The sequence below is a fragment of the Leptonychotes weddellii genome, chromosome 6 (assembly GCF_054177405.1).
Source record: "Leptonychotes weddellii isolate Sample4059 chromosome 6, ASM5417740v2, whole genome shotgun sequence".
NCBI lineage: Eukaryota > Metazoa > Chordata > Mammalia > Carnivora > Phocidae > Leptonychotes > Leptonychotes weddellii.
Window position 1 is genome coordinate 101946003 of NC_138374.1, and position 13970 is coordinate 101959972.

Below are 13970 nucleotides of genomic sequence, written 5' to 3' on the forward strand. Positions count from 1 at the left end.
ATTTTGTCACACAAAATATTAAAAAGATATACACTCAAAGGTTGAGAGTCAACAAAATTCGTATTTGTAAGTGCTTATTTAAGGACATTCTTACATAAAACTGGCATGTTATCATTAGTGCAAAGTGGTGAGGAACACAACGACTACTAACACAGTTTGGCACCACTGCCTAGATTCAAGCTAAGGCTTCAGCAATTTTACCCACCATTATATTTGCTACATCAGTGTAATGTCAACACAGTGAAAAAGGCAAACAACGTTAGTATTATTATAAAAACAATTTTGACCTCCCAGACCCCCTGAAAGGATCTCAGAGACTCCCCCAGGGTTTCATGGGCCATACTTTAAGAATCACTGCTCTAGGATTCATACCTGGGATTGGAACCACTGAATTGCAGGGTATGTGTACCTCACTTTTATTCTTTTAATTTTTTATTTTTATTTATTTATTTTGAGAGCGAGCGAGCATGAGCATAAGAGGGGGAGGGGCAGAGAGAGAATCTTAAGCAGGCTCCACAGCCAGTGTAGAGCCCGATGTATGGCTCGATCTTATGACCCTGAGATCATGACCTGAGCCAAAATCAAAATCAACCGACTGAGGCACCCAGGTGGCCCTTGATTATTTTTAATGCCTCTTTTTTCAACCTGTTTTTCAAACTAGGTTTAACAATTAATATACCAGCAGTTCCTTGTTCTACCTACATACCAACAGGTTTGAAGGGTATTGTGAAAGGGCTGAATGATGGCCCTAAAAAAGATATGTCCGTGTCTTAACCCCCAGAACCTATGAATGTAATCTTATTTTGAAAAAATTTCCTTGCAGATGTAATTAAGGATCTCATGATGAGCGGTGCCTGGGTGGCTCAGTTGGTTAGGTGTCTGACTCTTGATTTTGGCTCAGGTCATGATCTCAGGGTTGTGGGATTGACCCCCGCACTGGGCTCTGTGCTTAGCTCAGAGTTGGCTTGGGATTCTCCCTCTGGAACACCCCCACCCTCACCCCCACCACCTCCTACTCACAAGCTTGTGTGCGCACGTATTCTCTCTCTCTGAAATAAATAAAATCGTTTTAAAAACAATGAAAGGGGGTGCCTGGGTGGCTCAGTTGGTTAAGTGACTGCCTTTGGCTCAGGTCATGATCCCAAAATCCTGGGACTGAGTCCCACGTTGGGATCCTGGCTCAGCGGGGAGCCTGCTTCTCCCTCTGACCCTCTCCCCTCTCATGCTGTTTCTCTCTCTCTCTCTCTCTCTCTCTTAAATAAATAAATAAATAAAATCTTAAGAAAAAAAAATGAATCACAGACCTATACCTCTGAAACAAATAATACATTATATGTTAAAAAAAAAAAAAAAAGATAGCAGGAAGGGAAAAATGAAGGGGGGGAAATCGGAGGGGGAGATGAACCATGAGAGTCTATGGACTCTGACAAACAGAGGGTTCTAGAGGGGAGAGGGTGGGGGGATGGGTTAGCCTGGTGATGGGTATTAAAGAGGGCACGTACTTCATGGAGCACTGGGTGTTACACGCAAACAATGAATCAAGGAACACTACATCAAAAACTAATGATGTAATGTATGGTGATTAACATAATAAAAAAATAAATAAAACAATGGAAGGACCTCATGACGAGATCATCCTGGATTATCTGGGTAGGCCCTAAATCCACTGACAAGTTTCCTTATGAGACAAAAAGAGGAGCAGACATGGAGGAGAGACAGTGTGAGACTGGAGTTAGGCAGACATAGAAATACCTATATTATAGCCACCACAAGCTCGAAGAAGGAAGAATTGTTCCCTGGAACCTTCAGAGGGAGCACAGTACTGCCAACACCTTGCTTTTGTACTTCTGCCCTCCAGAAGTGAGAGAATAAAACATTTTTCAAGCTACCAAATTTGTAGTAATTTGTAACAGCAGCCTAGGAAATGAATACAGGTATGAAATAGTATTTCTTTATGGTTTTAATGCCCTGATTACTAATAAAGTTGATCATCTTTTCAGATGTTTGTTAATAATTTGGAGTTCTTCATTTATGAATTATCTGCTCTTTTGCCCATTTTTTAAAATGTGTTTGTCATTTTATTTTTGATTCATAGGAGTTGCTTGCATATTCTTATACTATTCCTTTGACAGTCATATGTGTTGCAAATATCTTCTTTTATTTTGTTGTTTTACTTTTCTTATGGTGTATTGATGAATAGAAATTCTTAATTTATTGAGTCAAATTTATTTATCTTTCCCTTTATGGTTTTGCTTTGTATAACATCTTAAAGAAATCTTTCCCTCCCTTTGATGTCATATAGATATTCTCTTACATGGTCCTCTAAAAGTTCTATAATTCTAATTTTTAGATTTAAGTCTTTTTTTTTTAAGCCCTTTAGCTGAGTATTTCTAGATTGTCAATGTAGGGATCCAATTCATTTTTCCCTGCCCCCAAAATTTATTGGAGAGTCTCTCCTTTCGTCACTGCTCTGTAAAGTTACCTGTGTCAGAAGTCAACTTTCCATACATGCAAGGGTCTTTTTCTGTGCTGTTTCATAGTCTATTTGTCTATCTCTGTGCAAATAATCCCATTTTAATTATACACTTTTACAAGTTTTGATATCTACTAAAGTAAGTTCATTTTGTGGTTCTTCTTTAGCAGTGTCTTTGCTTTTTGGTCCTGTTCTTTCAAAAATTTTAAAATGAGCTTGTCAAACTTATGAAGAAATCCTGCTGGGTTTCTGATATAAATTGCCTTGAATCTATAAATAAATTCAAGCAGAATTAACATCTTTATGACACTGAATCTGTGAGTATGGAAAAGCTTTCTATATATTTTGGTCTTCTCTAATAATCCTAATACAATTCTAAACTTTTCTCCATAAAGATCTTGCATATTTTTAAATTTATACCTAGTACTTCATATTTTTTATTTCTATGATAAATAGTACCTCTTTTAAAAATTAGATTTTCTAACCAATTTCTGCTGCTCTATAGACATGTGATTGAATTTTATGAATTTTATATCCAGCAACTATGCTCAACTCACTTGTTAATTCTAATAACTGACATATAAATGCGGGATTTTCTATGTGCACAGCTTTAAAATCTGTAATAATGAGTTTTGCTTCTTCCTTTCACTCCTTAGGTGAAAATAAAAGCATTTGTCTTATTTCCAAATTCAAAGGGAAAGTTTTCTATGTTTTATCATTAAGTATGGTACCTTGTTGTAGGTTTGGTTTTTCATTTTTGTTAATAGATACCTAGATCAGGTAAACAAAACTCCCTTCTACTGCTACTTTATCTGAAATTTGTTTTATTACAAATGCTTCCTGGATTTTATCAAGTACCTTTTCTAAATCCATCGAGATGTCACGTAATTTTTCTCCTTTAATCTGTTTAAGTAATTTGCCACATGATCGATTTTAGAATGTGTTAAATCCTACTTGGTCATGGAATAACCCATTTTCATTTCATAGAATTTACCCATTTCTCCTAAGTTTTCGAGTATATTAGCATAAAGTTATTCACAATATTCTCATATTTCCAATGTTGGTGGCATTTGCAATTGTATTGCCTTCTTCACACTTAAAATATAATGAAGTAAATCTTCCAGTTATCTTAGGCTTTGGTTTGTAGTCTGAACAGAGTTAGTATTTATTACCTTTCTGTTCTGTTCTCGCGTCCTCAAGTTCTTTCTTAGGAGTTTTAGGTTTTATTAATTCTTTGTCCCAGGCAGCCAAAGCTTGTTTTTCCATTTGACGAATTTCGGCTTCCTCTGCATCCAAACGTCGCTTCCACTCGAGCAGTTCCTCTGCATGTTGTCGCCGTTGCATTAGTTTTTGCTCTCGCTTTGTAAGAAACCTATGGTCACACCATGAAGAACAGTCAGAGAACAAATCTAGGGGTGGAAATCACTCTGAGAGCTCTACCACTCATTGCCTTATCAACAAGCTGTGTAAAAACAGGACATTCATACTACTCCTTTGAAAAAACTTTGAAATAACAGAAGCCTTGATGAGTCAACATATTTAGAAAATGAAAGAATTAGTGTTTTACTTGTGATTGTTTGTAAAGACAAATTCAGAAAAGAAAATCTTCAGAATATCTGGACACCCATGGCTGATAATACTTAACTTACATATTCACTTCTCATAGGTGATTCTTTTTCATAATAGAAGATATAAGGAATTTATTCTGAAGGTTCAGACTAGAAACACACAAACCCAAACCCAAAACAACAAAGACCAAAACAACAACAAAAAACAAATCTCAAAGCCCCCAAACAAGCAAGCAAACAAAAAAGATATGTTCATGTCCCTTTTTGACTTTTACTTTCAAATACAGTCTTTTTATTTCAGGTATCACTACACCACTCTTTGGTTCCCACTGCCTAAGAGATGCAATGGGAGGTGATAATTACGGAGAGAACACTGAGCACCACGGTCAGATGTTTTTTGCATATAAACAGAACTAATTATTTTCTTATGTAAAAGGATGCAACAAATGCCTCAAATTTCTCAATTTAACCCAATTTCTGAAGTTAAATAGCCCAATATATCTTAGCTCCAAAGGATTAAGAGAAATTACAGATTTAGGAAAAAGTTATCTAAGTAGTTAAAAAGCTATTACTAAACGCTCCTCATATGTAGATGCCAAAGCTAAACAAAAGGTGGGCTGCTCATATTATTGGTGTTAGATCTGTACTGGTGGCTAATCAACAAAAATGTATTCACACATCCAACAAACACTTAATAAAAAGCACAAAAGCTGTCATTCCACTTCTTGAACAATCAGCATATCAAATTAATGTGGAAACAAAAATAATTTATGGGACATTTGACAAGAGGCCCCCAGGCTGTTAAAGAAAAAAAAAAAGAAGAAGAAAAGCAAACAAAACAAACAAAAAGAACAGAGCATGCTCTATCAAAGAGTGCACTGAAAAAGGTGCAAAGTTACCTGACCAACTGGTTGTAGATATACAGCTGGAATTTGGGATGAAGGTTGGGAAAACAGACACTGAGAGAGGCCCAGTGGTGAGACGTAAAGACAGAGAAGAAGTAGTGAACAGGAGAGCAGTGTCTACAAAATAAGGAGGAAGATTTTAAAACCAAGAGATCAAGAGGCAGAAAGAATGAGAAAGGGAAAGCAAAAGAGCTGAGTGGAGAACTTTTAATATGCTTCCTGAATAACATTATAAGCTACTCAAAGCAAGTGTTATACTCTGTGTGACATATAAAACATGTACTATTACAGATCTTACCAATGATTTCTGAATAAACATGCCTTTCTTCTCAGATGTTGCTTAACCATCATCTATAGTTTCAGGTAAATTTACTTTATGTGAGTAAAGTTATGAGAAGTACAGTACGGAGCTAAATAAGTTTTCCCATAAGCTTTAACATAGAGTACAACAATTATGGCTGTGAACCTAGTACATCAGCAATTCTACACACATATATAAGCCTAAGCAAATGACTTTTATATCTGTACCTTGTCATATATTTTAAGCTTGAAATTAAATAAAAAGCACTATGTTTGCCTCACTTAACCTTTATCATCGTGATCTAGCTTGAAAATAATAATTTAGAAAATAAATTTAGAGTTAAAAATACCTTGTTCACCTCTACAGCATAAAATTTACTGCTCACAGGACCTACTGAAGATATCTTGCTTTATATTTAACAAAGGCCCACTTTAGTAAGACTGAAATATAATATCCATTCCATAAAATATTAGAATGCATAATTAAGAATAAACTAAGCTAGTCACAATAAATATTCCTGGCTAAAAAAAAAAATCATGCTATGGACAGCTCAATCATAAGGTTAAAAGAAGAAAATTTCATATGTTAAAGTTATAAAAGTAGAAAATTCTCTTCTTTTTAAACAGTAAATAGATCATTTATATATGTAAATATAAATATATATATTTGAGAGGTTAAGTAAGTCTAGTAATAGTCTGAAAGGTTAGTTCTCTTTGACAGAGCATGCTCCTGTTCACATGCACACAACAATAACCTGTAGATCAAGGCAACATTTTTTGCCTTGGAAGGGCAAGGAATAATATCAGTATGTCACAGAAGTGAGAAAATCTAGGTATAAATCCAGCTATTCATTTGGATTTTTAAAAATATGTACAATCTTGCCTATACATGTATCTTTAGATACACAGACTATTTCAATGTCTGTTTCCCCACATACAACTTAATATTTCACCTCCCCTTCATTTACTTATATATATACACACACACACATACATACACATTCATATCTGGATTGCCTTGATTTTCTGCACCGAAGTTCAAGGAAAAACAATTTTGCCAAATTTTAGTAAGACACTGCAATCTTCCTTGCCATTCTTTATGAATGTATAACTTATTTTAGTGCTAATTATCAAAATATTACACAAAAACAAATGTACTCGGCAAAAGGTCCAAAAAATCTATTCATAATATTCAAATATCACCCACCCTCTTAAGTATATAACTGCTAAATGCATGCATGACCTAGTACAAAAAGTAGAATAGTATTGGAACATGTAAAATAAACTGTAAAAAAAATTACAATTTAAATTTGTCCAGCCCAATATCGAGACTAATAATTTTCTCTACTAGCACAAGTACTGACCATTTATTTTTCATTTATAAGGATTAAATATATTCAAAAGCTCTAAGTTAGAAATGGACAAAAGAAACAGCTAACAGAAAAAGGAAAGAAAATAGTTTAAGAAATAGTGTGAGAACAGTTTAACTTAAAGTTAAAACTTCTTCCCAGAAACATATATTCCTTATTTAATATATGTATATTCTAGAAATAGTGTCATTTAAAAGCTAAATAAAGTTGAAATAAAAGAAGCAGTACTTCACACTAGAGTTAACAATCCTTCACGATGCTGCACAAATAAATAAAATTTGTGAATGATGGGAGACATAAATGCCTACTAACAGAAAACACTGCTAACATGCTTAATGGTTGGTGTCAAGGCATCCCCCAGCAAGGCTTCTGATGGTAACAGAACACTGGACTGGATAGGATTAGACATAATAGATTTAATCATAATGTAAATCACTGTGTTCTTATAATGTTTAATCTTAAGAAATTCATTAGTAATTAGTTCTCTTTTTTAAAAATTTATTTATGAGAGAGAAAAAGAGTGAGAGCACACGTGCACGGGAAGGAGCAGAGGGAGAGGGACAAGCAGACTCCACGCTGAGTGCAGAGTCCAATGCAGGGCTCAATCTCACCACCCTGAGATCATGACATGAGCCAAAACCAAGACTCAAGACACTTAACTGACTGAGCCACCCAGGCACCCCTGGTTCTCTTTTAAAGTCACACTTTCACACTCTAAACTTGAACTGTACAGCTATTCAAGCCCAGTAATCAGCCACTGAACACTTTTCCAATTTAAACAGATCCTATTTACAAGGGTCAATTTCTATTGAGATAACTTTAAGTCATCACTGTAGTTTAGATTTAAAAAAAAAAAACAACTTATGAGGTTATAACAGACCTGTACCCCTGAAACAAATAATACATTATATGTTAATTAAAAAGAAAAAAGAAAAAAAAAGCTATGAGGTTGAAAGCAGATATGCTAACTTAACTCAACTTTAACTTTGGCTGGCTGAGGTCCAAAGAGCAGGGTCCTAGTTCTAGTTCTGTGTGTGACCTGGGATGAGTTACTTATCTCCATGGCCTCAATTTCTTCCTGTAAAACCAAAGGACTACACTAGATGACTTCTCAAAGAGCCCTTTTAGTTCCAGCAGTATATAATGCTTTCTTTCTCCATTCAAGTACCTCCTCACACTTTTTTAAATACCTCAATACACTGCTGGACCACGTGACATAAATGAGAACTTTTTTTTCATTGAGCTAGTATAATTGTAAATTGTGTTCCAACACATTATAAAACCACGCTATCATTTGAAAGAGCAAAATTATGATGTAAATTTTAAATGAAATTTTGAGTTATAAAATAATTTGAAAGATATTAAACAAAACAAGCAAAAACCTAATACTTTAAATCATTTTAAAATTCTTTCTGGACCAAAAATTAAATATATATTATGATAAATAAAAATGAAACATAGTGTTTATCTCAGGGACATGAGATCGAGCTCCACTTTGGGCTCCACACTCAGGAGGGAGTCTGCTTGAGATTCTCTCCCTCTGCCCCTCCCCCTACTCACACGCCTGCACACGCACTCTCTCTCTCTCCCTCTCAAAAATAAATAAATCTTAAAAAAAAAAGAAAAAAAGAAAATGCAGTCTTGTATTTTTTCCTAAGCAAAATTTATTCTATTACTTAAAACTGTCTAATGATTTGCATATAATTAAACAAAATGCAGGTACGTTATTCCTAACCTAGGAAGTAAAGAAAATAAAAACCATTATCAGGTTATCAGGATTTATCCAGCTACCACACTTAAACTAGAACCTTGTAAGAAATTTTATTTCTAATTTAAGGCAGGGGTGCCTGGGTGGCTCAGTCGTTAAGCACCCAACTCTTGATCTCAGTTCAGGTCTTGAGCTCAAGGTCACCAGTTCAAGCCCCACTTTGGGCTTGAAAAAAAAAATACTGGCGAATTCTAATTTAAGGCAACAGTATTTAGTATATTTTTTAGAATTCTTCTTTAATGGAATATCAAAAGTCTTCCCCTGCAAAACCTTAACTTTTTAAACTCAGCAGATTAATGAAGATTTTAATACTGACCAGACAATACCACAAATATTGTTATCAGAGCTGCGTCATACAATATCTGTTTAACTTTATGATTATTTAAAACCAAATAAGTTAATTTGTTCCTTTAGTGGTTCTAAGCTAACTGGGAATATTTTTAAAATTTTAAATTTTAAGTAAATAAAATATTTAAATATTTAAAATGAATGTCTGAGAAGTTTTGTGTCTTCATTTTTCCATGCTAACTTGGTCTGCGATGATCAAATCAAAATATAACTTATGTTTGTGGGATTTTTTTTTTTTTTTTGCTTCTTCTTATGCTATAAAGTACTTACTAATGCAAAAGTATATTTAACTTGGAACACTCATCCACTGAAAACTGACTTGATATATTCTTTTCAGTAAAAATTTCTTCATCTTCTGAACTTCCTTAGCAATTAATTTATATACAGTTCTCTACAGGACTGATATTTGTTCTTTTTTCCACCTAGACCATACGCTTTTTAAGGGCAAGGTTTATGTTTGATTCACCTTCATATCTCTCAGAACCTAGCACATTCACACATTTCCCAACAAATAATTGCTAAGAATAAGTATATATTTAATAAATAATATGGAAGAACAGCTGCTATTAAAGAGAAAATACACTGTGTCTTATTTTAACACTTGAAGATGAAGATAAACCCATCCTGTTTGTGTTTCATTTGCTCAGTAAAAAATTTTCCTGAAAGAGAACTGGCAAATTAACAGAAAAAGTCAATGCATGGTGTTTTCTTTATGAATATATGTTTCAGGATTACAGACAATGCACTTATATTATAAATAATGCCCCTCACAGTAATAAACAAAACTCAGATTTCTTTTATCAACAGTACCAAAAAGACTGACGGCTATTCAGTCTGTGGCTTTTGCAAACACAACATTATGACTAATCTTTTTCACAGCTTAAATTCCTTTTGCTTTTCACTACACTGAGAAAATAAAATTACTTATATGTCAGATCAATAAAAAGGTCAGGAAAAGCCACAGATTAGAAATATAAATTTTAACAAAGGCATCACTGTCTCAATGAAACATTAAAGAAGGAAATCTTTCACTGTAGCCAAGAATAGTTTGATAGTTTCAAAAAAAATCTGTCACAGAATCAGAGTTCAGAGGATTAACAATAAGCAATGACATATAATGAAAAAGTTCTTCCCAAAAGTTAGCTAAACTTACTGAGGGAGGACTGTTTTATGACAGGTGTCTTATATCAATAAAATAGTAATCTCTTGGAAGACTGCCTTTGCAAATCTACACAACAAATAATAGCGTCTAGTAGCAAAGGCTCAAATGATTTTGTTATTAGGTATCTACTGTAGCAAATGACTATAAAATTAACTCTATTTATTGACACTTATTTACTGACATTCCAATACTGTTGAAGGAAATCTAATTGTAAAGTTTTGGTGATCTGAATGGTATTTAAAAACCAGTTTTCATATTATTTTTTTCTAGACATTAAAAAATATCACATAATAATTTTCCTTTATAGTACATTGCTAATTTTGAAAAATACTCCAGTTTATCCTCAAATTTCAGCACCATCATAAAACATTAAAAATGATTCCTTTGCCACTGCTGTCCCTACCCCATCCCTACCCACAAACACAACTTCATTGCTTCAAAGAACAAATCAAGTCACTGAATACTTCAAAGCCTATTTCTTTGACAAATTGCTCAAATGGTTCCTGTAGTAGTTGACAAAGGAAGGTAGAAGGTAGAACAATAATACAAAAATTCCATGTGTTTAATATTTCAGATTCTGAGAAAATAATAAAAGCTGGAACAAAATCAATAAATGTCATCTTCAATTTGTTATTTAGAATTTTTAAAGCTTTAACCAAATGTGAAATAAGCACCACATAAACGGACTCATCTCATAAACAGATTTAGGATTAGCAGTTTCTTCTACAAATGTGATTAAAATTATTAGAATATTATTCATAAAGACCAGCAATGAAGACCTTACTAATATAGATGAGCAAGGGATCAATGAAGAAATTACCCCTGAAACTCTTTCCTCCAATATTTACCATTCAAAGACATTTGGAAGCATATTTAAAATGTCAAGTCAGTTATAAAAATTCATGAGAGAGATTATTCTGAATTCAAACATCCATGAAGCAAAACAGTATGCCTATACAGACTATGGGAAAATTTTATCAGGAAAGGAAGAAAGCATCTTTAGTCTACATTTCAATAAATTCCTACATGAAAAAGCCTTATTTAGTCTATCCCACGGAATGATCCAAAAGGAATATTTACACGTTTATAAATATTTGGTTTTACCCCCTTATATTTATTTTAAGATTCTGTATTTATTTTTTAAAACTTATTTTCATCACCAATTTAGGTATTTTAAAGTTATGAAATGCAATTTAACAAGCAATGAAGCGCCAATGTATAACACTGTACCTATAGTAGGTAAGGTTTGATTTACAAATGCTTGACTGTTCAGAAACTCATTGAATCACAGGTTGATGTCACATGAATATAGAGCATTATTAAATTTGGTAATGTGTGGTACACTGACAAAGGATATCAAGATACAACTGTGGTTCAAACTGTTAACAAAATAAAATAACAGTCAACAAAACATTTTCATGGGTCTCTCTTTCATATTTAAAGAAGGTAGAGGTTATAAAGTAAAGGATAGGGTCCACAAGCAGATATTTCACAAGCATATTTAATGAAATGTATACCCAGAAGAGTACACTCTCACATAAATGTAACTTTATATGGTCAACACTGACATACAACTGAGCTACATTTAAGTAGAAGCAGCTTTCTTTAAAGGAGCCTCTAAAAAAATAATACTTAGAAATGTTTCAGAATCATTCAACATCCCAGAAGAATTTCAGTTTTTCTGGTTTCAAATGAGGAATCCACACCTTCTCATAGCTTAAAATTCCTATTTGACCTACGCATGAGAGTGGTCAGAGAGCCATAGGACGAGATCTCAGAATATACCATTAACTGCTTCCCCAAGTTAGTAGACATATTGTCAGATTTCAGGGAAGGTATAAATTTCACACTTACTTTTAGCTTTTAATAAAAGAAAGATGGAAACATTGTCCTGGGTATATGTGCAATTACTATGTTGGTTTTTAAAATAAGAAACCTGACTATATTAAAAACAAGAAAATCTGTTTTATAGTAAGATCTATAGTTAATTGACTTCCAGGTTGATTTAACAATTCTGCTAAAATGCTACTGAATTCATAAAATATTACATTTTATCAATCTAATCTAATGAAGTACATTAAAAATATTTTTGCTATCATTTTCAATGTGAACAGGATAATATTTATAAAAATAAATTACTTTTCATCCATGCGGCTTCTCATTTTTTTCAGTTTCTGCATAATGCTGCTAGTTTCACTGCTGGAGATTGAAATGGGGGAAGGACTTCGGGTCTCCAAGTCAGTTGGACCAGGACTGGTTGCCTTATTATCCTTTGTATCATCATCACTATGGGAGTCCTAAAAACAAAAGAGGGTAAAGTTTTATAATTTTTTATAATTTTACTGGAGTTTAAGATCTCAAAATGACTTCAAACATTGTTGTTTCAAAATTAAGTTTATCCTCAAAACCATATTTATAAAATAGCTGCAATTAAGGAATTACTTAAATTACTTAAATTACTTAAAAGACAAAAAATTATATACATTTAAAAATGGCTAAAATATAGATTGTTATATATATCTTACATATATTTATATATAATCACAAATTATAATTTCTTTTTTTTAAATTTTATTTATTTATTTTTAAATTTTATTTATTTATTTGAGAGAGAGAGAATACGAGTAGGCGGAGGGGCAAAGGGAGAGGTAGAAGCAGACTCCCCGCTGAGCAGGGAGCTCGACTTGGGGCTTGATCCCCGGACTGTGGGATCTCTACCAGAGCTGAAGGCAGGCACTTAACCAGCTGAACCATCCAGGCGCCCCCCAAAGTACAATTTCTTTAAAAGATTGAAAAAAACAAAAAAATCTTCTGCTACTAGCAATCTAGAATTTCACTATCCTAATTTCTTTTAAATTGAACCACTCAAAAGGAATATAAACACTATATATACACGTACAGATATAAGAATGAAGGGAACACATAAACTTATTTTAATACTACTGAGGGATGGATCTTTTTTCTTTCCAAATTCTAACGGGAAAAACAGTATTTTCTCAATTTAAAAAGTTGAAAATGAAAACATTTAGAAATACTGGTTTAACTGATACATTATTTCTCACGAGCAAAATTTATAATGAAAACATTTAGGGGACGCCTGAGTGGCTTAGTCAGTTAAGCGTCTGCCTTTGGCTCAGGCCATGATCCTAGGGTCCTGGGATGGAGCCCCACATCAGGCTCCTTGCTCAGCGGGGAGCCTGCTCCTCCCTCTGCCCGCTCTGCCTGCCACTCCCCTTGCTTGTGCTCTGACAAATAAATAAAATCTTAAAGAAAAAAACATTTAGAACTATTGGCTTAATTGATATATTATTTCTCATGAGCAAAAACTAACTTTAAATGCTTAAATAAGTCTAAATGCTTAAGTAAGAGAATAGTCATTTATTCTCATAACTTTTCAGGAAGATGAGTAGGGACAATTGTGACCATTTTTATTTTGTGAACAATACATATAGCAGAGGACTTCTCCTTCCCTTTCTGCCTCCTAAATGATTCAGTCCTAAAGTCATTAGGTGGAACAGCGCAAGACAGGGGTCCATGCAAAGGTAGAGGTGGACAAGGGGACCTAGAGTGGGGTGTCCCAACTGGAGTGAGATGAAGAGGGCATCTAATACAGGAGGGTTATTACTCAAGTGGAACAAAGAGGATGTCCACAGGGGAGTGGCCCTACATGGCATGTTACAAGCCCAAATAGAGTGAAGTGGCATTCCCACAGAGTATAGAAAGGTTAAGGAGAGTACAGAGAAAGGGCAAGGAGATGGGGGAATAGCTTGACTTGGGAGTCAGAATCCAGGGGTGGTGAGGATATCCACATGAGGAAAGGGGTGGCAGTGGTTATGGGAGATGGGTTACACAGGAATGAGCAAATCATGATCTATATTAAGGAAAATGTTAACCAGCTGTCTATCAGAGAAGGAAGTTTCAAAAGAGAGAAAACTAGGGGGGTGGAGGGATGGGGTAACTGGATGATGGGCATTAAGGAGGGCATGTGATCTGATAAGCAGTGGGTGTTATACCTAACTAATGAATCACTGAACACTACATCAAAAACTAATGATGTACTGTATGTTGGCTAATTG

The 13970-nt window shown here is 34.1% G+C and overlaps 1 protein-coding gene across 6 annotated transcripts in view; it reads right to left on the reverse strand.

Moving 5' to 3' along the window:
• The window catches only part of CEP350 (centrosomal protein 350), a 155174-nt gene that overhangs the window by 40110 nt on the left and 101094 nt on the right, over positions 1 to 13970 (reverse strand). For all 6 annotated transcript variants that reach the window (XM_081824786.1, XM_081824788.1, XM_081824784.1 and 3 more), the window contains 2 exons: positions 12034 to 12191; positions 3646 to 3845 (listed from right to left, as the gene is read on the reverse strand). In XM_081824786.1, coding sequence (XP_081680912.1) covers positions 3646 to 3845; positions 12034 to 12191 — 358 coding nt within the window. The remainder of the gene's footprint in view (positions 1 to 3645; positions 3846 to 12033; positions 12192 to 13970) is intronic.